The sequence below is a fragment of the Panicum virgatum genome, chromosome 5N (assembly GCF_016808335.1).
Source record: "Panicum virgatum strain AP13 chromosome 5N, P.virgatum_v5, whole genome shotgun sequence".
Classification (NCBI taxonomy): Eukaryota; Viridiplantae; Streptophyta; class Magnoliopsida; order Poales; family Poaceae; genus Panicum; species Panicum virgatum.
This window is the reverse complement of record NC_053149.1, coordinates 35,623,034-35,649,436: the sequence shown is the minus strand read 5'-3', so window position 1 is coordinate 35,649,436 and position 26,403 is coordinate 35,623,034. Positions and strand designations below refer to the sequence as shown.

Genomic DNA, 26,403 nt, shown 5'->3' with positions numbered 1-26,403 from the left:
AGTTCTGTAACACCCGGTTTATAAAAGGGCATAAACCGAGCAATCATATATGTGCCAGGATCAAGTCACACGTATATACAACAGAATGAACAATATATCACAGCACATATCACGTAAAAAGATATAATAAAGCGAGAACGAATGTTATTTATTACGTTAATGACAAAATGTCTGATACAGAGTATGCGGAAGCGTAATGTATAAACGATAACTCTCGTCGGAAGCTGAGCAGGGCGCCACAGGGACGTCGACTGGGAGATGAACGACTATAAGTCCTCGTAGTCCTGGTAGCGCTGAGTGAACTCCCTCGCGTCGGCAGGAACTGAGCAGCAGTAAAGTATCCCCAAGAGGAAAAAGAGTAGAGTAGGCAAGAGTGAGTACACAACTTGTACTCAACAAGTATAACACAAACTATGAGGCTCTAAGGTTGGCTGACTCAACTGCATTAGCTTTTAAGTCTTGGCAAAATTTTATTAAAGCTATTTACTACAAGTTGATGAATTACCATAAACCCAGTTACATAGTAATTAATCAAAATTAATCATGATACTACTGAGAACCATACCAAACCAAACCACCCGGGGAAACCCTCCTAACCAAAGGAAGATAACCCCACTAATCAAAAGGAGGATCTGGGCCGCTCATGACCATAAGCACGGCTAGTATACCAGTTTTACACTCTGCAGAGGTTGCACATCTTTACCCAAAAGTCGTGGGCTACGCTAATTGTTCATCACACTTCCTTAGGTGAGATGGCTAGCAAGCACACTACGAGGCCTTTACAAAGAATCTCGTTGGTAAGGAGTAACTGCGAGGGTGGATCGGCGACTATGGAGCAGGTCTAGTGGGCGTCAAGACACGGAGCACAGACGAGGCCACTCAGTACGAGGGCCATAGAAGCTTACCTCCCCTGCCCCGCAGGTAAGTTACTCCAAACCAAAAAGACCTAATTATTACGCCAAGGCCGTCCCATTCCAGTCTTGTGGTAGCGCTGTTGTCCCAGGTTGTCGCTCTATGAACTGGTCCTTATGGAGAGTGGCCAACCAAGCACTAAGCACCGTGCTGGCCCCCTAAACCATATTTCTAACAAAACATATTTTATCGAGACGTGAGCCACTCAAGCACGGAGCACAGAGGGCCACTCCCAGAATTAAGTTGCAAAAACCATTAATCAAATTAATTAAAAAGGACCAAGTGTGTTATAGCGCGGCACCTAGCACAACTAACCAAAATGCAACCCAAGGTAATTATATAAAGGATAAATGTGGCTAGGAAATCCTTATAGGCATACAGTATTAAAATGCAGTATGAAAATGTATTTAAAAGTGATAGGTGTTGTTTATGTTATACTTGCCTTCCTCAAACTGCTCCTGCTGCTGCTCAAACTGCTCAGAAGATGGCTGCTCTGGGTACTGGTACTAGGCTCCTCAGATGGATCAACGTCTACTCACGAACACATGGCCAAAAACAATACACAACATAAACATACATGCAAACAATAGCATATACTAAGAAACAGTACAACAATACATGAAAACAGTAAACAAAACTATGCTAGAACTATTCTACGCGTTACAACGATCGCGTGGACATAAAGAACGCCTAAAACAGAGCTAGAACGCGAAAACTGGGCCTAAAACAAGATCTAGGGGCTTTTCTGCAAGAAAAAACTAAGTTTCTGGGGGTTTTCTGCAAAAACCAGGGACCTAAACGTAAAAACTGAAAAGATCCGAGGTCTAAAGTGCTAAAACAACTAGGCTGGACTGCGGGTTCGAAATCTAAAATGCTCAGGGGCTTAAACGTTAAAGTCTTGACCTAATTGGAATTAGTTTTGAACTAGCCAGGAGCGCGGGTTGATTCTAAAGAAACGGAGGGGCTCTTTTGCAAAAATGCAAAGGCTGACCGGCATTGACCTGGTCTCTGTGACTGATATCCGTTGGATCGAAATCGGGCGATTGGGGTTAAACGGGGGTTAGGATCTAATCTGGCCCGTCCAGAGCGCATCTGGTGGCCGCAGTTGAAAGGGACAGGGGTGCCTGCGGCGACCACACTCCGCAGTGGAGGTTCGCCGGTGCGCGTGAGAATTCTGCTACGGGGCATAGCCTAGGATTACAGTAGGTCGGGGAGGAAGAGGGGGTTACAGTGGGTCTCACCAGGGGATCAGAAGTGGTGGCAGCTCATCGGAGAGGAATGGCGGCGAGCAGGGGCGGATGGTGGCGACGGGTACACATGGACGAACCCCCCTGGAACCGGCTATGGCCACGGGAACTAGCCGGCGAGCCTCCTGGATGCCCTGCGAAGGCGGCCACTAGGTTAAATTTGGACCAGAGAAGGCCCTGGCGGCGAGATTGAGCGGCGGCATCACGGCGGTGCCCTGCTCCGGTGAGGAATTCGCGCGGACCGCTAGAAAAAGCAGGGGCAAAGGGGCACGAGGAGCTTCCTTACCTGAGTGCGTAGCTTGGCGAGCGCGCAGGTGTCGCAGAGGAACCGCGAGGCTCCGGGTTCACGACGGCACGGCTGGGAATGGAGCTTCGGGGCGGGGCAGTGATAGGGCTTAGCTTGCAAGGCGAGGCGGCGGCTGTGACTAGGGTTTGGGGAAACGGCGGCTGCGGGACGGAGGGTAGGGGGAATGAGGTCGCAGGGGGGTGTTTAAAGGAGGGCGCCGGAGATCCTGGGCGTGCGTGCCCGGCGTGATCCCGGCGTGATTCGCGGTCGGTTGTTGCAACGCGGGCGGAGGACGTGGGCGGAGGAGGGAGACGAGGCTGACCGGTGGGGACGGGCTGTCGGTGGGAGCGCGGTTGAGGGCGGGCCAAGCGGGGTGACACGCGTATGTCGCGGCTAGCTTGCGGGCCCGGGCTGGAGGGAGTTGGAGAGCGCAGGCCAGCGCGGGGAGGAGTCAGCTGGGCCACGGGTGTGGGCCACGCGGGGAGGTGGTCTGGGCTGCTGCGCGTGGGGAAAATTGGGCCGAGCGTGGAGAAAACAGGCCCGGGAGGAGAGGAAACGGGCTGAGCAAAGAGGAGCTGGGCTGGGCCGCCGAAAGAGAAAAAAAGGAGCTGGGCCGCGGGGAAAAGGTTTGGGCCAGGGAAGAAGGTTTGGGCTGGGTTTTCGTTTCCTCATCTTCTTTCCTTTTCTATTTCTAATTCAACCAAACTAAACCTATTTGAATTCAAATGAATTTGAATTCAAACTCCTATGCAAACAAGCAAAATAAAACCATGCATCAGCATGAATGCAACAAACAAGTTAGCCCTAAAATAAATTTTTATTACTTTATGAAGCAAAAATAAATTATAAATGCAAGGCTAAGAAAATTAAATCCTAGAAAATAAAATAAACCAATTAAATTTATTATTAATTACTGAAATTTAAATTAGGGTGTTACAAATCCTACCCCCTTATAGGAATCTCGTCCCAAGATTCTGATAGGCTGGCTAGCAAAGAGATCTGGATAAGTCTTCATCAAGTCCTCTTCCTTCTTCTGGCAATTCCTCCGGAAAGACATCCGGGAATTCAGACACCACGCGAATTCCATTCGTGGGTCTAGCCTCCATCTGATGAAGAAAACTAGAAGGCTCTGTAGCACTGACTGTCACCTCTTGGCCATCAGATGCTGACAAGTGAACTGTCCGTTGAGCACAATCAATGCGGGCTCTCCATCTGGTAAGGGTCTCCATGCCCAAAATCACATCTATCCCCGAGGAATCAATGACGATCAAACCAGTGCGGAACTCTGCCCCCCTTATGACAATACTAATTCTGGAGCATATAGAACATGTGTGTATCTGACCCCCAGGTGAGGTAACTACCATAGCTGTCCTCATACAAGAAACTGGTATACCATGCTTCTCGGCAAATGACTTGGAAATGAAAGAATGAGTAGCACCGGTATCGAAAAGCACTGTAGTGGGGTGAGAGTTGACCATGAACGTACCAATAACCACGTTAGGAGCCTCGGCCGCTGACTCGGCCGTCACGTGGTTCACCCGACTCTGTGCTGGCGCCCTGGGTTGGGCTGGGCGCCCCTGCTGTCCTGCATGCCGTGGAGCCTGAGGTGCTGGTGGAGCCGGTGACAGGTGCTTCTGTGGACAACTTTTGGCATAATGACCTTTTTGCCCGCATTTGTAGCACATGCGGTGGTGGTGAATGGCGCTACTTGGTTGACCTCCCTGTGAACTTAACATCACATCTTGCATCATTTCTGCTGCTTGCTTCTTGGACTCCTTGCGGCGCGTGACTGAATCACATTCATAGTGATAGTCAACCCATCAACATAATCATAGAGTGCTTGGTTCTTGACCTGTGTATCTCTAGAGCACTCAGGATCCTTTCTCTTCTGGATGGTTTGTAGCTCATCGACCGATGGACCATCAAGGAAAAGGGAATCCTCTGCTAGCTGCTCTTCATGAGACCTCTTTCTCTTTGTACTGGAGAACAACCTCTGGTTCCTCCTAATTGTAGCTTCATCTTCAGTCGCACGAACTTGATGACAAGGGACGCCGTAGAATTGGCAACACGGGCAAGCCTTCTCACCATTCTTCGGGTGGTATGTTGTTTGCGAAGATTGATCTTGTACCGTTATCGCCTGCTCCACAGAAACTGTTCCACGATCACCATCACCCATTGCACTATCTCCAAGGCTGTTTTGTTCAGTTGACATCTGAGCTGGGGTAAAGAGGAAACATAGATTGGTAAGGTCAAAGAAGAGAGAAAACCCCACTATGTAAGGTTCTATCTTATTTAGACAATATTGCCATGCATCACTGCTGCTAACTCCAGATATGTGTTACATAAATCCGAAAAAAGGAACTATAGCATAACTCTTCTGCCTCATATGAGAGATTCTCAAGTTCTCCTGTACTATCTGCAGGCCGGGGTGTCACATCCCTATCTCCTTACAAAAACCGACGTCCTCGTCGGTGAATCCTGGAATATCACATCCTCTTCGTGCTATCCTCCTCAACAAGCAAGACAGAAGCCCAAGGCATGATAAGGTAGAGGGAATAGAGTGTATGGTTTTACCCCCAACGATCTAACTCATTTTTTTAATTAATTAACTTTAACTTAAAACTGATTTTCATTAAACTAATTTAACTACTAAGCTATGCAATCAACCAAAGATCCAAATCAAACATGTAGCATAAAGACAAGCATACAAAAGTTCATACTTTAGTCGAGTTTAACACACAACTCGACTAACACAACGCGTCGCAGAACGTCCTATCGTGCTATTATAAAGGGGTCATCTAGCTTACACCTATGATGGTCAGTCGACTTACTTCAGGCCAGAGATCTACGGAAACTAATTCTATAGAGAAGAATCAAGGCAAGACGAGTAAAAATCTTGGAATTTCAAGGAATATAATAGCAAAATAGTTTCAGTAGATAAGGCTAGAGAGAAGAAGACATAAAACTCGACCAGTTCTATCTAGGCTTTCGTCCTACAGTCGATATAGCTCTGATACCACTCTGTAACACCCGGTTTATAAAAGAGCATAAACCGAGCAATCATATGCATGCCAGGATCAAGTCACACGTATATATAACAGAATGAACAATATATCACAGTACATATCACGTAAAAAGATATAATAAAGCGAGTACGAATGTTATTTATTATATTAATGACAAAATGTCTGATACAGAGTATGCGGAAGCGTAATGCATAAATGATAACTCTCGTCAAAAGCCGAGCAGGGCGCCACAGGGACGTCGACTGGGAGACGAACGCCTAGAAGTCCTCGTAGTCCTGGTAGCGCTGAGTGAACTCCCTCGCGTCGGCAGGAACTGAGCAGCAGTAGAGTGTCCCCAAAAGAACAAGAGGAAAAAGTGTAGAGGAGACAAGGGTGAGTACATAACTCGTACTCAACAAGTATAACACAAACTATGAGGCTCTAAGGTTGGCTGACTCAACTGCATTATCTTTTAAGTCTTGGCAAAATTTTATTAAAGCTATTTACTACAAGTTGATAAATTACCATAAACCCAGTTACATAGTAATTAATCAAAATTAATCATGATACTACTGAGAACCATACCAAACCAAGCCACCCGGGGAAACCCTCCTAACCAAAGGAAGATAACCCCACTAATCAAAAGGAGGATCTGGGCCGCTCATGACTGTGAGCACGGCTAGTATACCAGTTTTACACTCTGCAGAGGTTGTACATCTTTACCCACAAGTCGTAGGCTACGCTAGTTGTTCTTCACACTTCCTTAGGTGAGATGGCTAGCAAGCACACTACGAGGCCTTTACAAAGAATCTCGTTGGTAAGGAGTAACCGCGAGGGTGGATCGACGACTATGGAGCAGGTCTAGTGGGCGTCAAGACACGGAGCACAGACGAGGCCACTCAGTATGAGGGCCATAGAAGCTTACCTCCCCTGCCCGGCAGGTAAGTTACTCCAAACCAAAAAGACCTAATTATTACGCCAAGACCGTCCCATTCCAGTCTTGTGGTAGCGCTGTTGCTCCATGTTGTCGCTCTATGAACCGGTCCTTATGGAGAGTGGCCAACCAAGCACTAAGCACCGTGCTGGCAACCTAAACCATGTTTCTAACAAAACATATTTTAACGAAACGTGAGCCACTCAAGCACGGAGCACAGAGGGCCACTCCCAGAATTAAGTTGCAAAAACCATTAATCAAATTAAAACCAAAATGCAACCCAAGGTAATTATATAAAGGATAAATGTGGCTAGGAAATCCTTATAGTCATATAGTATTAAAATGCAGTATGAAAATGTATTTAAAAGTGATAGGTGTTGTTCATGTTATACTTGCCTTCCTCAAACTGCTCCTGCTGCTGCTCAAACTTCTCAGAAGATGGCTGCTCCGAGTACTAGTACTGGGGCTCCTTAGATGGATCAACGTCTACTCACGAACACATGGCCAAAGACAATACACAACATAAACATACATGCAAACAATAGCATATACTAAGAAACAGTACAACAATACATGAAAATAGCAAACAAAACTATGCTAGAACTATTCTACACATTACAACGATCGCGGGGACATAAAGAACGCCTAAAACGGAGCTAGAACGCGAAAACTGGGCCTAAAACAAGATCTAGGGGCTTTTCTGCAAGAAAAACTAAGTTTCTGGGGGTTTTCTGCAAAAACCAGGGACCTAAACATAAAAACTGAAAAGATCCGAGGGTTAAAGTGCTAAAACAACTGGGCTGGACTGCGGGTTCGAAATCTAAAAAGCTCAGGGGCTTAAACATTAAAGTCTGGACCTAACTGGAATTAGTTTTGAACTAGCCAGGAGCGCGGGTTGATTCTAAAGAAACGGAGGGGCTCTTTTGCAAAAATGCAAAGGCTGACCGGCATTGACCTGGTCTCTGTGACTGATATCCGTAGGATCGAAATCGGGCGATTGGGGTTAAACGTGGGTTAGGATCTAATCTGGCCCGTCCAGAGCGCATCTGGCGGCCGCAGTTGAAAGGGACAGGGGTGCCGGCGGCGACCACACTCCGCGGTGGAGGTTTGACCGTGCGCGTGAGGATTCTGCTACGGGGCATAACCTAGCACTACAGTAGGTCGGGGAGGAAGAGAGGGTTACAGTGGGTCTCACCAGGGGATCAGAAGTGGCGGCAGCTCATCGGAGAGGAACGGCGGCGAGCAGGGGCGGACGGTGGCGACGGGTTCACACGGACGGACCCCCTGGAACTAGCTACGGCCGCGGGAACTAGCCGGCGAGCCTCCTGGATGCCCTGCGAAGGCGGCCACTAGGTCAAATTTGGACCAGAGAAGGCCCTGACGGCGAGATTGAGCGGCGGCATCACGGCGGTGCCTTGCTCCGGCGAGGAATTCATGCGGACCGCTAGAAAAAGCAGGGGCAAAGGGGCACGAGGAGCTTCCATACCTGAGTGCGTAGCTTGGCGAGCGCGCAGGTGTCACAGAGGAGCCGCGAGGCTCTGGGTTCACGACGGCACGGCTGGGAACGGAGCTTCGGGGCGGGGCAGTGATATTGCTTAGCTTGCGTGGCGAGGCAGCGGCTGTGGCTAGGGTTTGGGGAAACGGCGGCTGCGGGATGGATGGTAGGGGGAATGAGGTCGCAGGGGGGTGTTTAAAGGAGGGCGCCGGAGATCCTGGGCGTGCGTGCCCGGCGTGATCCCGGCGTGATTCGCGGCCGGTTGTTGCAGCGCAGGCGGAGGATGCGGGCAGAGGAGGGAGACGAGGCTGACCAGTGGGGACGGGCTGTCGGTGGGAGCGCAGTTGAGGGCAGGCCGAGCGGGGTGACGCGCGCGTGTCGTGGCTGGCTTGCGGGCCCGGGCTGGAGGGTGCTGGAGAGCGCAGGCCGGCGCGGGGAGGAGTCAGCTAGGCCGCGGGTGTGGGCCGCGCGGGGAGGTGGTCTGGGCAGCTGCGCGTGGGGAAAACTGGGCCGAGCGCGGAGAAAACAGGCCCGGGAGGAGAGGAAATGGGCTGAGCAAAGAGGAGCTGGGCTGGGCCGCCGAAAGAGAAAAAAAGGAGCTGGGCCGCGGGAAAAAGGGTTGGGCCAGGGAAGAAGGTTTGGGCTGGGTTTTCGTTTCCTCATCTTATTTCCTTTTCTATTTCTAATTCAACCAAACTAAACCTATTTGAATTCAAATGAATTTGATTTCAAACTCCTATGCAAACAAGCAAAATAAAACCATGCATCAGCATGAATGCAATAAACAAGTTAGCCCTAAAATAAATTTTAATTACTTTATGAAGCAAAAATAAATTATAAATGCAAGGCTAAGCAAATTAAATCCTAGAAAATTAAATAAACCAATTAAATTTATTATTAATTGCTGAAATTTAAATTGGGGTGTTACAACTTCCCTGGTTGAGACTGCCCAAGAACTGACATTTCTAGCGGGGAAGCTTAATCTTGCGACAATGTATTCTGGGAGAAGGAGAAGTTTCTCCAGAAGTTGCTACAAGAGTACTTGCGAGGTGATTACTGTATTCTGCGTCCATACTCCTGAAACTTTTCTCCCAGGATACATGTATCATTATTCCCTTAGTGGGAATAACAAGTTTGTACTTTGTCATGGCCTCGGGCCGATCTAGTCTGCAGCAAGTGTTGATTAGAAGCTCCAAGAGATCTAGGCGATGGGCATGCAGGTCCGAGCCATTGTAAAGTTTAGTTAGGAAAAAAGTACTCGAGTTGTATTATCGAGTAGTTGTACTGTGTCGAGTACTTATTCTTGTTCTGGAATGTAATTCCAGATAAGGAAAAGTGTGTCAAGTAGTCGACTAGGGATGTGAGTGTTTTTTTTCCAGAATGTAATCTCAGAAAAAGGAATGTCTCTTTTAAATCCCATTTTTTCCGCGATTTGCAACAGACTGTTGGCCTGTTGGGTGTTTTTACCATGTTGTCACCGCCATTATAAAATGAAACGGTAACTTAGGTTTTACGCCACCGGCCGCCACTTGTTTTTACTGCTTTAGATCTGTCTTTTCGCTCTCGAGCTCCCAGATCCAAAGTTCTTGCTTCCTTTTGCTCCCCACTTTCGCCCTAGGGTTTCCGCCAGTGTATGCGCGTGAAGCGATCCGTAGATTTCCGAATGCCCCCCAAGAAAGGCGACAAAGGGGAAGGGTGCGGTTGCGGAACCAACCCGCGATGAAGGCTGGAACACTAGTAAGTGTTCCCAATTTGACTTGGAATCTTTAGTGAAACAGGGCCTTTTGGTTCCCAGATCTACTGTCCAATGGCGTCCTGCCTTGGGAAGAGATCATCCATATGAAAATACGGGGGAAGTTGTTGCTTTCACCTCATTATTGGAACGGGGATTGGGGTTTCCTTGTTCTTCTTTCTTTTCTAGACTCCTGCGCTACTACAGGATCCAGCTGCATCATCTGACCCCAAATTCCTTGGTTCATATGTCTATCTTCGTGCATTTGTGCGAAGCTTTTCTGGGCATTGAGCCCCATTTTGAGCTTTTCCGATTCTTTTTCCATTTGAAGCCTCAACCCGACTCCTACGTTTTAGATGTAGTAGGCGTTGCGGGTCTCCAGCTTAGACAATAGAAAGATAGAGAGTATATTTCTTATAAACTTAGCAATAAAGTAATCGAGTGGAAGCCCAAGTGGTTCTATGTCAAAAACCAGTTAGGAAATTTTCCACCAATTACTCCAGGCCCTCCAATTCAGTGGCCTGAATGGAATAAAAAACTAGTCGACGAGAGTCAAATCCCACAACTTCTCGAGCGAATTGCCATTTTGAGGCAGAATATGTTGACTGGGGAAGCAATCATATTTGACTGGATGAAGCGAAGAATCCAGCCGTTGCAGGCTCGGGAATCGCTTGGATTTCAATACCAAGGAACAACTGATCCGTCAAGATACTCGAAGGAAGAGATCTCGGATGATGTAGCATTTAGTCGAATACAACGACTGCTAAAGAATGTAAAGAAAATCACAGTTGTTCCTTAGTGTAAACCTGATAGGATTTTGCTTTCTGTAGGAGGATGTGGAGCACTTTAAAACTTCCCGATCTGTTAATCAATCTTAAATATGTTCATATGAAGTTTCATACAAACAATACTTATGTATAATTTTGATTATGCAGATGAGGAGGAAGCTGATGAGAGGAGTGATAAGGAACCCAGCCCTACTCCAAGCACTGATACCCAAACTGGGCAATCAAGGAGTACTCGATCCATGGCGAGGAAGCATCGTAGCTCCTCCCAAACTACTTGCGACAAGTAAGTAGCTAGTTATTTTTGGAATCAAGTACTTTTGTTTTCGGTTTTGCTGATTTGTGTTTTGCTTTTTCAAGTCCCGCGGCTAAAATGCCACGAATATCATCCGGGGATGATACTGCGGTGGGACAGACTGTTTCCTCCACCATAGTGGACCTGTTAAGTGGGACCAGGACTACTCTTTCGGCGAGTAGTTCCGATGTAAATGTTGTCGGCGAGGCGGGTAAGCATGCTATGATTGTAAAGCCTGCTCGCAGATTTGGCATCAAGGGACTTGCTCTGATAAGGGCTCTTACATAAGTTCCTTAGAACTTGTATGTATAGGATCTGCTTTTATGTCTAGTAGTTTTTAACTACTTTGTCTATACAGAGATGCGATCCTGGATGAGGGCGTGGAGGTTGAGAGCCACTCAGTCTCCCAATCAGGGTTGGAGAAACCCCCAAGCACTCCAGATATGAGTTCTCAAGATGCGGAGGCGATGGCCAACTCCATGCTTCGGGATTCTCCTTTGCCCAATCCTGAGAGAGCCAATGAGGAGATCCCAGAGGATGGTGGAAGCGGCAAGCTTCTAGAAGGGGGAGAAGGCGAGAAACTTCTTGAGGGAGGCAATGATAAGCAGCCCGAGATGACCCCTACAGGTAAGCTTGTAACACCATGTAAGAAAGGTATCTTTTTGTTGCTCTTAATGTAATTAAGTAGCGTATTCTTCCTTTAGATTCCCAAATTACAGGGAATACTGTAGGGAGAATTGGAGATGTGCCCAAAAGGGCTGTGGCTAAGGTGTTGGCGAGTACTTCCCAGGTCACATCGGGAAGTGTCTTGCAACGAGAGAAGGTAGAGCTTGCTGTCAAGCTGCTAGAGGTAAGTAGTCGAATATTTCGAGTACTTTTTGTAGTAGATAGAGTAGTATACTGATCTTTTATTTTGCAGGAGGCACTGGAACAGGATCGTAGCCAGTCCCAAGATGAGGCAGAGCTGAATGCTCTGAGAGAGAGGGTTAAGACGCTCTCGTCTGAGAAGACTGCTCTTGAGGGAAAGCTGAAGAGTCTCTCCTAGTCAAAGAAAGGATAGTCTTTAGCATTTGATATGCACTCGACTAGTAGATCTTCTTAGTGTTTATAAGATTTTCTTTCTATCGAGTACACAGCTTGTTCCAAATCTTTAGAGATTCAGGAAAGCTTGGTACTGGATTTAAAGATTCTTATGTACCGAAACACAGATGAAATAGAGAAGCTTAAGATGATCAAGGAGGACTCTGATCGAGAGGCAGCGTCGATGCCGCAACAACTCAAGACTTTGTCAGAGTCTCGAGACTCGATGAAGCGGGAGCTCGTAGAGCTGAAAGAAGTCAGTGATGCAGCCCTAGAGGTGGCCGAGGCCATGGAAATCCCGGAAAGGGACGGAGATGAACCGCTCACGCTGGCGGGTAGACTTTGTAAAGTACCTGGGGCCTTCGAGAGGTTTGTCTCCACTATCACTCGCCAGTACATTGGTCACGTTCTTGGACTTGTGAAATCTTATTGGCTAACCACTTGCTTGGATGCTCTTGGACGAGGAGCCAAGGCTGATTGTACTGATGATCAGTTCCGTCAGTATTTGGCAGAAACTTCCAGAGTGGCTGATCAAATTGTAGGGTCCTTGAGTAGGGCTAAGTCTCCTTGATCTTTTTATTGTAATTGAGTTGGCATGTGAGCCAAGAGTACTACTAAACAAATGTTGGATATTTGTGTAAAGTCAAGTACTTGTTAGGATTGTTGAATCCCTTGATGTGTCGAGTAGTTGTACTCGAGGGTGCTGAGTGTAGGCAGCATCGCACCCACTTAGTTATAATAGTAGATACGATGCATTGTATCCGTGGGTGCCTTAGGAGGCAAAATATTCTCGAATCAAATCGAGTTTGTATGGTTCTGAATCATAACCATAGTGCTAACTGGTTAGGATTGAATCCCGTGAGATTAACCAAGTGGGAATAGCACTAGAAGGTGTAGGAAGCCGTAGCTTAGTATGGATTTCCTTTTTGAAGGAAGTATTTTATTAGCACGGAGCTAATATGGACTTTGTTTTCCAATCAAGGAGAAAACTCTTATTGAGTACTTAGGAGGTATAAGAAGTTTCTTGATAGATAAGAAGACAGGCAGCTCTCGACAACTACTCAGAGTACTAAGGGAAATCAGAACTTCTTTTTGTGTCTCAAGCAAGTGAGTAGCACCCGTCAAGTACTTGAGGCAAAAAGATTCTGCAACGGAGATTCCCATAGTAAACTAAGCAAGCGGGAAACTTGTGTTAACTTATTTTAGAGTATCAAGAACTTGTATGTGCTCCTTGGGGGATTTTAGTAGTTGACCAGTTAGGATAGACCTTGTTTGGTTACCCAGATAGTATGCAACTGTTTTGCGAAAAAATGTCCCAAACTACTCGATCGTATCGAGTAGTATGTCCTATTTAATGGACTGGATTGATTTCTAGAATAGGACTGTTAGGATTGAACTCCGTCGAGTTAACCAAAATGTGAATATTCTAAAAATATCCCAATCTTACTCAAGCAGGGCGAGTAAGGTGTCCTACCTGATGACTGGAGTAACTCTAGGGCAAGTCTGTTAGGTACTAACCCCGTCGGGTTGCCCAAGTCGAAGGTGCCGAAAGAGTATCCAAGACCTACTCGTGCTGGCGAGTAGGGTGTCCTTTAACAAGGACTGGAGTAATCCTTAAGATAGAACTGTTAGGTACGAACCCCGTCGGGTTGCCCAAGATGTAAATGTCGAAGGGATATCCAAAACTTACTCGAGCAAGGCGAGTAAGGTGTCCTTTTGACCAAGGACTGGAGTAACTCTTAGGGCAAGTTTGTTAGGTACTAACCCCGTCGGGTTGCCCAAGATGAAGGTGCCAAAAGAGTGTCCAGGACCTACTCGAGAAGGGCGAGTAGGGTGTCCTACCGGAGGACTAGTGTGTCTTTTAGGATAGAATTGTTAGGTACGAACCCCGTCGGGTTGCCCAAGACGTAAATGTCCAAAAAGCACTCAAGTGTGAACCATAAAGACTACTCGATAGCTACTCTAATGCTGAGCAAGACTTTCGAGATGGGGTTTTGGTCGTGTGAGCGAGAGCCAAGTAGTCGATATAGGAGAAATCAACTTTTTTTGGATTTGTCGAAATTACAATAACTGTAAAGTGACAGACTCTGACTCTTAAGACCTACCCCTTGCTCGTTGGACGTGAACAATGGTTTACATGACTGAATTTATTTGAAGATAAAACTAGTCGATACAGGGGTCGACTAGATTTGTGGAAGGGTCTCCTTCAGGAGAGGTGCCCCAAGGGCCTTGCGGAGTGAGTCACACTGGAAGATCGTGTGAGAGCTCTTTGAGTAGATGAAGCACTTGCATAGCAGTACTTTGTTGATCCTGTTTCTGCCTTGAGACGATTCACCCTGGTGCGGGGTGCGCGGTTTACCCTGAGGACGGGTACTGATGTTTGTCGGCTTGTGCTTCTTGAAGGATGCGGAAGCCTTTGGCGGGATGCGGTAGTTGGAAGAAGGGTTGTACGCCTCGACTTCCTCCCGTTCCTTTCTCCTTGAGATGATGATGTTGCGCGCATCGCGCCCAATGTTGATCACACTGTGGAGGTCATAGTTGGAGTAGTCGTAGTTCTTGTAGGGTGTTAGCAAGGTGCTGACGCCTGAACGCTCTCTTCTAGTTGAGCTGGCGATGACGTTCGTAGAGATCTTCTGTTGGAGGCTGCTCATCCAGTTGGACGGTGATGGTCACCGCTGGAGGAGGAGGAGGAGCGGGTAGATCCTCCTTAGTAGTAACTTAGGCTTCAATGATTATGGGAGGAGTAGTTTCCATGTTGTCGGAAAGGTACTCGTCGAAATCATCAGAATTGTAGCCATCAAGGTTAAGACGCTCTGTGGGATCGCCCTCAGGTTCTTCGGAGATACGAACCATGATGATTTCACGGCAGAGATCTTGAACTTCTTGGTCTTGTTTGCTTGTAGGCGGGTCTAAAGGAGTGCTCTGTTGGTAGGGCAGATCCGCTGGCTGTAAGCCGGAAGCATTGGGATCTTGTGCCTTCCTAATATGCACTGTACGTCCTTGCAGCGTTGCATATATAACCAAGTTAGGTAGGGAGTCCTGATCAGACTTGAGGTTCTTGGCCGAGTTGGACTCGACTTGTTTACTGGACTGGATTAGGTCATCCAGCTCGTCCTCCGAGTGAGAGGAGTACTCGGATTCGGAGTCGGTTAGCCCACCGATTTTGGAGTATGTATGCTTTGGGTGAGCGAGAAGCGGGATGCCCATCTCTATACGGAGGGCGTTCTCGTTCATCCAGTGTAGCCATGATTGAGTGGGAGTCGGCCCCTCTGGCTCCTTGGTCCAGGGTCTGTCATAGATTGAATTGTTGGATTGTTCTGGAGCTTTGGCTTTTCCTTTTTTAAGCTTCGCCAGTTCCCAAAGGGCGTCAGCGTGTTTGGGTGGACTAGCCATAACATCCATAAATAGCTCGACGTTGTCTCACCAATCTTCGAGATCGTCGAATGGTTCAAATTTCTCGACACCATTCATGAAACGATCAAAGTCCTGATCGAACTTGGACTCGACTGGTTTCGGAGTTCGAGTGTGAGCAGATTTCGGTGAAGGGCTCTGAGGTATCCTGGAGATAGACGATCCCATCCGACCAAGCCGGGGGTTTGTCTCACTAGCTCCCCCGCAGATTCCTCCTCCCGCTTTCTACTATTTGTTTTGCAGAGTGCTTTCAGCCACCATAATGCAGTCAGCAAGCTTCGAAGTCACCCGATCGATCCCTGAGAGGATATCACCCGACCTCTTCTGTGGTGGGTTTAATGCTTTAGGGATTTGCTATGATGTAGATGGGCCGAGAGCAGTTTCTGCAAGTTTGATGCAGTCCTTGATTGACTGTGAAACTTGATCTACTCCGGCGAGTAGTTTTGAGTTTTTGATCTTGGGGCGTTTGATCGTCTTGAGATGATTCAAGTATTTTCCAAGAGTTTTGGAAAAGTGGGGTTTTTCAGAGTCAGAGCTTGTTCCGAACTCGACCGAACCGAGAGTTTGGTTTAGAGATGACACATTTTCTGGGTTGTTCGAATCGAGTTCAGGTGGAACTCTTTTCTCATTGAGATCCGCAGACTCGCGGATGCCGGCGAGTTGGGAGCGGGTTTTCGATTTAGGCGAGTTAGGCGTGACAAGGTGGCTAGAGAAGCCTCCCGTTCTGTCAGCCGTGCAAGCCCAGGAACCGAAAACGAGGGTCGTGCCTACTGGCATGTTGTAGGTGTCGCTTGATCCGGCCATCGAATTCGCTGATGAACTCGCCGAATCCCCTACCTGGCGTGCCAGCTGTCGGTGTTTACCGCCAAGCCTGCTCAGGGATACTCTTAGCAGTAGTGTTTGTAGGTAGGGATCGACTGCTCTAGAACTCGATGGTACAAGGAACACAAAGATTTAGACAGGTTCGGGCCGCGAGTTTGTGTAATACCCTACGTCCTGTGTGGTTTGTATTGTCTTAGGTGTTGATGATTCTTTGGAGGGGGTCCCTGCCCGGCCTTATATATCCGGGGGGACAGGGTTACATGGAAAGTCCTAGCCAAGTACAATTGGAGTCCTACGACAACACAATCGGGTAGTTTTCTTTGTACTGCAGCTTGTTCTACGCCTATTCGAGTAGTTACAAAAAGTGGTAAGGTACATCCATGGTCTATCCCTTACTCTAGAACATTCTATGCCCATAAGCAGTCCCGCTGCCTCGGGTCTGACAATGGGTGCGACGAACAGTCGCACTCCATGTGGAGTAGGCCCCGAGCTCTTCATATATATGGGGTGCGACAAACAGTCGCACTCCATATGGAGTAGGCCCCGAGCCTAAGGTTGAATCAAAGAATTAGGCTGAGGGTCAATTTTGAATCTTGAATTAAGTTAATTTATCCTTCAAATATTTTTGAAAAATAAATCCCTGACGACATGTACCCAGTAGCCCCCGAGCCTTATATCCAATTCCATGTTTGGAAAAAGGATCCAAAAAATCGTGGCATACTTAGATTTGTGCATGATTTGGTAAAACATTGAAATACCTCTTTTTTCGGGACCGGTCCCTCAAAAAATGGATAATTGATTGGCTTTCAATACTTATCCTATATTGTCCGGGAAATAGGTTTTCGTTGAAAACTGATTCAACTTCCTTTGTTTTACGGAATTACCCTCCTGCCGGGACCGGTCCCTCAAAAAATGGATAGTTGATTGGCTTTCAATACTTATCCTATATTGTCCGGGAAATAGGTTTTCGTTGAAAACTGATTCAACTTCCTTTGTTTTACGGAATTACCCTCCCGCCGAGTATTTAACCGGACCGTGGGTTAGGGTACCCCTTCATTTTGTTGTTTCTGATTCCTCCTCACATCTACCGTCATTTCTAGATCTAGAACATCCTCCTCTTCTCCGCCGGTTCCTTCTTCCCGATTCCATCACCTCTCCCAGTCTTCGAGCCCTCGAGAACTGTTCAAGAAGCCCACGAGACCCAGGAGATGGCAGGGAAGCAGGGCGCCGGCTGCGGGAAGAGTAGGCAGTCGAAGGATGCATCGACGGATGAGGAGTGGAGCAAAAGTAAGTGCTTGAACTCTGACCTTCTTAGGCTTGTTCGGGAGGGTTTGCTGCAGTTGAAAGAGGTCGTGTAGTGGCATGATCCTGGATCTGACCCCGTGCCCTATGAAAATATTGATGAGTTAGTTTTATTTCAACATTCCGTAGAGCTTATTTCAACATTTCGTAGAGCGCGGTCTTGTTCTTCCCTTTTCTGATTTTCTTCGTGGGTTGCTCCACTTTTATGGCATCTGGATCCACCATATTCCGTTCTCCATATTTCTATATTTGTCCATCTCTGCAAAGCATTTCTCGGTGTTCGGTCGCACTAGATTTTTTATCATTATCTCTTCCATCGCAAGCCACAACTCGACACCAAATCTCCTCGCAGAATTGGGGGGGTGCTGTTTCCAATTCGTGTACCCTTTTTGACTTGATGAATAACCCGCAAAAATGCATTTGACTGCTTGAGGGTCCAACTTTCCAATAGAAGACCTATGATCCTGACAAAGCAAGTGCACCCAAATACCTTAGGTGGAACAATAAATTCACTAACTCCTCTAGCTTCTCATAGAGGCTTTTCCAACCAAGCAATATGGAAGGTGTGTGCTTAATCAAATATACAGCTGTCATCACTGCCTCACTCCACAAAACTTTTGGCACATTCATAGTATACATGAGTGAACGTGCAACTTCCAAAATATGGTGGGTTTTTCTTTCAGCTACTCCATTTTGTGGAGTATCTGGACAAGTGGTTTGATGTAATATCCTCCGAGCTGATATAAAATTAACAAACTCAATATTCACATACTCTATTCCTTTATCTGTACTTAATACCTAAATCTGACCATCATATTGATTCCTGATGAGTGAGCAAGAATATTGAAAACATTTAAGCACTTCACTATTGTGTTTCATGAGATATATCCAAGCACACGTGAATGGCAATCAATAAAGGTAACAAAGTACCTCATTCCACCAACTGAGACAATTGGACAAATCCACACATTAGAGTGGATGAGTGTAAAAGAAGATAGACTTTCTAAGTCCCCTGCTTACATATGTTGCTCTTGTATGCTTCCCATACTCATATGCATCACATATAGTATTCCTCTTGTCTACCTAACTCATCATCTCGCCATAGTGTCAAATGATAAGTGGCCCAATCGACAATGTTGAAGCATCACTTTTGCTTTATCTTCATTTATACCTACTACCAAAGAAGCGTCTATAAGCCGGTCATACTCTTTTCTATCAAGGTACCACAATCCGCCATACCTAACACCGATCCCAATTTCATTTCTTGTCCTTTCTTGAATAATGCAATGCTCTCGATCAAACGTAATTTGACAATCTATTTGATCAACTAGAGCACTCAATGATAACATATTTACAGGAAATGATGGAACGTGTAGAATTGATGTCAAATTAATTGATGGCCTGCAATTAATGGTACCGATACCTATGATGAGTCGATATGTCCCGTCAGTAGTTTGGACGGTCTCCTTATGTGTGGATGGATATTGTTTATAATTCAAAAACTCATTTTGAGCACATGTGACATATTTGGAAGCTCCATATTCCAATATCCATTCAGAGCGATAGATTCACATACATAAAAGTGCTTTACCATGAATACTTTCTATCTTGATGTTATTTGATATTGTTTCCACCTCTTTTCCCTATTCTGAATTCGCCACAACTTGCTTGGTACATGATGCCATCACCTCTATCTGCATAATGAGCAAGCTGATCAGTTTCTCTAGTAGTTGACGCTTGCTAATGACCAATTTCAAGTGTCAATTTGATCAGAAAATCTGTAGATTGAAATATTTCATATGCATTTTTATCCAAAATAAAGTAGAAATCCACTATGTCCCTAAAAATTATGCAAAGATGGAAAATGGGACTCAAGTGCAGGTTTTGAGGACCTTATGATCCACGGGAAAAATCGTCGACCAATCAGAGTGTAGAATTCAAACTCACATGGATCAAAGGGCCCACATGCAGCACCAAACCGACCTACCAAAAGCTTAGACACATGGAAAAGGAACAAGGAGATACGTGGAGGCCTGCCAGAGCAAGGGGGCGGTTGGGCCCACCTGGCAGTCGGCCGACCGGGGTGTCGGTCGAGTGGGCCTAGACGCCACCAACCTCCGCCTTGGACAGGAAGCTTCCTCACACTTTCCTTAAGGTGGTTTGGGGTGCCACGCGTCAAGCAACCAGATGCAAAACACCCATTGAGCTCCCCCTATAAATATGAGAGAAGCACTCCTCTCACTTTCTCTCTTGAGTAGTTCTAAGGTTAGTGGAGCTTAGGTGAAGTAGTTGTCGGGTCGCTGGACATTCTTCAGGGAATAGGTATGAGTTCGCTACTAGATCTCTTTTGTAATGTTCGGTCATGTATACTTGACTTATCTTATAGTTATTTATATTTGCATGATTTATGCCATGCGGTGTCAGACATATATTTCATGATTAATTTAATTTGCTATTACATGCTTTGCCTGGTTAGAGATTTAGTTCTACTTAACTTTTACATGCTCCAGTATTCATATGTTTGCTCTAGTATGATGTCTATCCATCCGAAGGGTAGGGGCTCCACACGGGATACTAGAGTATTGCTTTTTTGATAGAAAAATTGTAAGGGAAGCCCTCGGAGCATAAAGGTGCGGCACCCAGGATTTGAACCCTGGGTGGGAGCACTCCAACCAGTGGCCTTTGCCACTGCGCCGTGAACCCCTCTGTTACTAGAGTATTGCTTACTAGTGTAGACATAGTGTCTGGGTTAGTTAAGTGTTGCTGGATGTCACCCTTTTTCACGGTTTGTAGAGGTAGCCTGCAGGTGGTGACAGCCCTGTTTAGTGCCATCAAAATCCTTCACGTTCGGTTAGGGGGGAGGTACGAGGGTATAAATGTATGTGATTGCTTGACAGTCATATCTGTCAGCCATTTGCATAGTGGACCTTGCATTAGGAATAACTTGATAGTACCTAACCACCCTGTGCAAAGTATATAATTCTAGTAAACGGTATAGATAATTAAAAGAACATTAGATAGACCTTGACTAACTAACTTCTGACTAGCTCCCTGCCTTCTTTTACCCTTTTGTTCGAAACAAGAGTTGCTTGTCTTCTCCCACTATCTTTATGCATAATTATCTTACCCCTGTTTACGCATTTAAATATTCCATCGAGATAAGTTCATGTTGTCTACCTTCACAACTTAGTCGCCTCCTTCCCTGCGGAATTATAAATGACACCTCGGTATACTCACTGGGTAAAATGTCACACCGGTTATTCCTTCCACTTGCGGAATGATTTATGGTTCATTAGTTTGGTTATCAGTTGTAACACCCGGTTTATAAAAGAACATAAACCGAGCAATCATATACGTGCCAGGATCAAGTCACACGTATATACAACAGAATGAACAGTATATCACAGCACATATCACGAATAAGACATAATAAATCGAAATATGAATGTTATTTATTACATTAATGACAAAATGTCTGATACAGCGGAAACGAAGTACAAACACGATAAAAGCTCTCCGAAGCTGAAACAGGGCGCCACAGGGACGTCGACTGGGAGACGAACACCTAGAAGTCCTCATAGTCCTGGTAGCGCTGAGCGAACTCCCTCGTGTTGGCAGGAACTGAGCAGCAGTAGCGTAGACAAGAGGAAAAAGTAGAGAAGAGGCAAGAGTGAGTACACGACTTGTACTCAACAAGTATAACACAAACTACGAGGCTCTAGGCTGGCTGACTGACTGCATTAGCTTTTAAGTCTTGGCAAAATTTTATTAAAGCTATTTACTACGAGTTGATGAATTACCATTAACCCAGTTACATAGTAATTAATCAAGATTAAACATGTTACTACTGAGAACCAACCCGAAACCATGCCACCAAGGTGAACCCCGAGAGGCACCCCCTCGTCGGAAGGGGCTAACCCCACTAATCAAAAGGAGGATCTGGGCCGCTCGTAACCGTGAGCACGGCTAGTATACCAGTTTTACACTCTGCAGAGGTTGCACATCTTTACCCACAAGTCGTGAGCTACGCCAGTTGTTCATCACACTTCCTTAGGTGAGATGACTAGCGACTCACTACGAGGCCTTTACAAAGAATCTCGTTGGTAAGGCGTAACCGCGAGAGTTAGGTCAGCGACGATGGGGCCCACCTCACAGGGGTACAAGCATAGGTACGCAAACCAAGCACAGACCAGCCGGAGGAGCAGGGACCATTGAAGCTTACTACTCTTGCCCCGCAGGTAAGTTACTCCAAACCAAAAAGACCTAATTAGTAAGCCAAGTCTATCCCATTCTAGCCTTGTGGTAGCGCTGTTGTCCCAGGTTGTCGCTCTATGAACCGGTCCTTATGGAGAGTGGCCAACCAAGCACTAAGCACCGTGCTGGCCCCCTAAACCATGTTTCTACAAAAACCATCTTTTAACGAGACGTGAGCTACTCATCCACACAGAGGGCCACTCTCAGAATTAAGTTCAAGTAAACCATTAGTCAAATTAATTAAAAAAGGACCAGAGTGTGTTATAGCGCGGCACCTAGCACAACTAATCATAATGCAACCCAAAGGATATATAAAGGACATAGAGTGGCTAGGAAGGTCCTTATAGGCATACAGAATTAAATGCAGTATGAATTTGTATTTAAAGGTGGTCGGTTGTTCATGTTACACTTGCCTTCCTCATACTGCTCTGGCTGCTGCTCAAACTGCTCCGAAGACGGCTGCTCCTGGTACTGGTACTGGGGCTCCTCAGATGGATCAGCGTCTACTCACGAACACATGGCCAAAACAAAGCACAATAATAAGCATACAAGCAAACACTAACAAAAACTAAGAAACAATACATCAATACAATAAAACAGCACATTAAACTAGTCTAAAACTATTCTACATGTTACAACGAACGCGTGGATATAAAGAATGCTAAAAACGGAGCTAAAACGCGTATTCTAGGCTAAAAACAAGTTCTAGGGGCTTATTTGTAAGAAAACTGAAGTTCCAGGGGGTTTTCTGCAAAAACCGAGGGCTGAAACGTAATTAAACTAAAGCTTCAGGGTCTAACTCGCAAAAACTTTATGCCTGGACTGCGGGTACTAATACTGGAAAATGCAGGGGCCTACGCGCTAAAATCTGGGCCTCAGTGTAAATTTTTTTACACTAAATAGGACTGCGGGTTGAATCAGAGAAAGGGCAGGGGCTCTTTAACAAAACTTCCAGACCGAACCGGTACGCACGTATTAGGGCCGTTGGATCTAGATCTAGTGGCTCAGATCTGAGGGAGACTCGATCTAATCCTAAGCGTCCAAGGCAGATCGGGCGGCTGGGATTTAACAGAGCGCGGGTCGGCGGCGCTAGTCGCCGGAGACCAAGCTCCGCGGCGGCACTGCGCGGGAGCTCGCTGGACTTGGCCAAACTTGGCCGTCTGAGGGTCAAATCGACCCGTTTTTGGGTCTGGGGTGACCTACGGGGCACGTGTAGTCCACCTGGGCTCTAAACGGAGCTCGGGGAGGCTCGGGGCGGCCCGTGCTACGTCGGCGGCGGCTCTGCGCGGCGGACTTCGCTGGCGAGCGGGATTCTAAGGGCGCCAGGGGCTACGGATCACAAAAACTAACGCCAAAAGGGACCGGGGAGGGTTGTGGGTTCTCACCGGGGCTTCTGGTGGCCGGAGACGTCGCGCAGGTGGGTCGTCGGCGAGGTTCGGCGGCGGGATCAGTGCGGTGGCTGTGGACAGGTCACTGCGGGGGTGCTCCGAGACTGCTGACTCGCCGGGAAGACACGAGTGGGCCCTGCGAAGGTGGTCCAGGGGTCAAAGAAGCCCTGAGGTCGACGGCGGCGGGGAATTTCTTGCGAAAGGGCTCACCTGCGGCGGCACCTTCGCGAGCAATTCCGGCGTGGATGGGGTCCGGAGTCGGAGCAGCGGCTCGGTGCGCGTCTGGGCGTCGAGGTTGGTCTAAGGCGGGGAGTTGCAGGGATGGGCTGCAGCGGAGCGGCGCGGCTACGTCGGCGCAGAGGTGCGGCACGGCGGGGCTGCACGGTTGCGGCGGCTAGGGTTGTGTGGGGCGGCACGTGGGTGGATGGGGTGCAGGGGGAGCCGTGGGGGCCAATTAAAGGCCTGCGGGGATCTTGGCATCCGCGCCCGATACGGAAGGCCGGCGAGCATCCCGGGCGGGGATCGCGGCTGGCCGTTGCGCGGCCGGGAGAGGCGGGGAAGACGGGCCTGGCCAGGCGGGCCCGGGCGGTCAGCGAAAGCGGGGTCGGGCGAGCGGGGCGTGCGCTCTGCGGGCGTGAGGCGCCGGCTGGCTGACGGGTGGGCCCGACTGGGACGGTGCGTCGTGTGGAGTGGGCCGCTGCGCGCTAGGCGGCCAAGCGCGAGCGGGGTTTGGGCCGAGCGGTTTGCTGGGCCGGATCAGGTGGAAAGAGGGTTTTGGGCCGAGTGGGGAAGGATAGGCTGGGTTGTTTTGGGTTTGGGCTCCTTTTCTATTTCTTTTCTTTTCCTCTCAACTCAAAATTATTTGAATTCAAATGAATTTGAATTCAAACTCCTATACAAACAAACAAAACAAAACCATGCACCAGCATGAATGCAACACCAAAATTTAAACCTATGATAAAATTTTAATTACTTGTGAAACAAAAATTTAGATTAAATGCCAACTAAACACAATAAACCTTAGAAATTTAAATAAAGCCATTTAAATTTATTAATAAATGCTGAAATTTAAAATTAGGGTGTTACATCAGTAATTGCTACATGAAATGTCGAGGCATTTATTGGTGCCGATGCCGGGCATTTCTGAAGCCTTTACCGAAACCAAGTTAAACGACCCTATTTCTGAAGTATACATTACGAAATACCACTAGCCAATTTCTCAAGAATTTGTTCAATTCTTTGATTTTCACCCCACTTTCTTGCAGCTGGCATCTCCATCTTCATTTCATTGACCGCCAGCTCCAATTTGTTGTTCCTAGATTGCAGAGCCTCCAATTTCCTCAGTGTTTCTTGCAGCTTCTCCTCCCCACCGTTCTCCAGTTCCTGCACATACGCCCTCTTACTTGCCCTAGAGTAGAGCATGGACTCCCTGTTCTTCATCATCCGAATGTTCTTGCAGTCGTCGTTGCTATTGCTGCAGCCGTTGCTATTGCTGCCACCGGCCCAAGTCAGCTGCAGATTAGGCCGCTCAGCATGTCACTACTAGAAAACATACCAAAGATCTAGGTCAAAGGAACCACTTGTTGCTTGAACCGATGCTAATGGGAGACATCAGCACCGGCTGCATCAATAGCCGGTACTCTTGGCCTGCGCAGAGCGCTGGCAAGGCGCGCCACGACACAAACCAGTGCCAATGCACTGACAAAGGCACCGGTTAAATCCATCAGCCGGTACCAAATTAGCCATGCATCAATGGCACCAGGTAGTGGCAAGACCCGGTGCTTATGGAGCAGACATTAGCACCGGGTCATGCCATGACCCGGTGCCTCTGCTGGCCCTAGACATAGGCACTGGTTGGTGCTTTCAACCGGTGATGATCAAGTACTTTTGGCACCTGTTGATTAACACCAACCGGTGCCTTTGTGCTCCTACTATAAATACCCCGCCCCTCCCCCCTCCAAGCTGCCGTGAACTCACTGTTCATGGCAGCTGAGTGAGGGAAGGGGGGGCGAATTTATTCATTTTTTTTAAAAAAGGTTAGTAATACTATTTTCAATACTTTTACAAATTAATTTTGTAGATGTAGTTAGCACTTGATTTAGTTTATACACATAATAAATATTTGTAGATATATTTTTGGACCCGATTTAGTTTATGGTTTCATATTATTGTTATATAAAATATTAGGCATAAGATAACTATTTATTTATATATAGTTAGGATTTGGATTATTTTATTTTTATATTAGGCATGCATAATATATATATTTATAGTATATAATTTTGATGACACTCCAATTTAATTTGTTTCGTAATCAATCATTGTTTAATTCAATATATTATTATTTTAGCTTCCAATGTTTATTTAAGAATGGTTATGTTGACATTAGTTTGATGTTAATATATGAAATGTGAACCCAGATGAGTCAGCAATGGATGTACATGGCCGACCGGCGTTCAAAGGAGTTCATTGATGGCGTGCATGAATTCATAGAGGCGGCCGAGAAACACAAGTATGGCGGTTTCATTCGTTGTCCATGCAAATTCTGTATGAATGAGAAGGATTACTCATCATCAAGAACCATCCACAGTCACTTGTTCAACAGTGGTTTCATGCCGAACTACTATATATGGACGAAGAATGGAGAAAGAGGAATTATGCTGGATAATAATGAAGAAGAGGACAAGATTCCTGACTTTGCAGCCAATTACAGTGCTTTTTTTATGACACTACAATGGGTGAGCCTGAAGAAGATGCTGAAGGACACGTTGTAGAAGATGATCTGGGTCAGATGCTGCGCGAAGCTGAGGAAGTTTGTGAAACATAAAAGGAATCGAGAGATCTGAAGCATATGTTAGAGGACTACAGAACATTGTTGTACCTAGATTGCAAATAAGGCCAAAAGAAGTTGGGTACCACATTGGAATTATTGCAATGGAAGGCATCAAATGGTTTGTCTGACAAGGGATTCGAGGAGTTGCTGAAACTTATAAAAAACTTACTCCCTAAGGGTAACACCTTGCCGGAGACAACATACGAGGCAAAAAAGGTTGTTTGTCCTTTAGGATTAGAGGCACAGAAGATACATGATTGTCCTAATGACTGCATCCTATATCGAGGTGAGTATGAAAATTTAGATTCATGCCCTGTATGCAACGCATGCTGGTATAAGATCCCTCGAGATGATCCAGACTACGTTGAGGGGATGCGTGTCAAGAAGAGGGTGCCTGCCAAGGTGATGTGGTATTTCCCTCTAATACCACGTCTGAAACGTTTGTTCATGAACAAAACGAATGCTAAATTGATGCGATGGCACAAAGAAGAACGTAAGACAATATGTTGAGACACCCCGCTGATGGGTCGCAGTGGAGAAAGGTGGACAGAACATTCCCAACATTTGCAAATGATGCGAGAAATATAAGGTTTGGCTTAAGTACGGATGGAAAGAATCCTTT

The 26,403-nt window shown here is 46.7% G+C and overlaps 1 protein-coding gene across 1 annotated transcript in view; it reads left to right on the top strand.

Moving 5' to 3' along the window:
* The window catches only part of LOC120674765 (clumping factor A-like), a 56,225-nt gene extending 44,489 nt beyond the window's left edge, over positions 1–11,736 (top strand). The window contains exons 3-5 of the mRNA XM_039955893.1: positions 11,050–11,318; positions 11,411–11,541; positions 11,611–11,736. Coding sequence (XP_039811827.1) covers positions 11,050–11,318; positions 11,411–11,541; positions 11,611–11,736 — 526 coding nt within the window. The remainder of the gene's footprint in view (positions 1–11,049; positions 11,319–11,410; positions 11,542–11,610) is intronic.
* Positions 11,737–26,403: the final 14,667 nt, after the last annotated feature.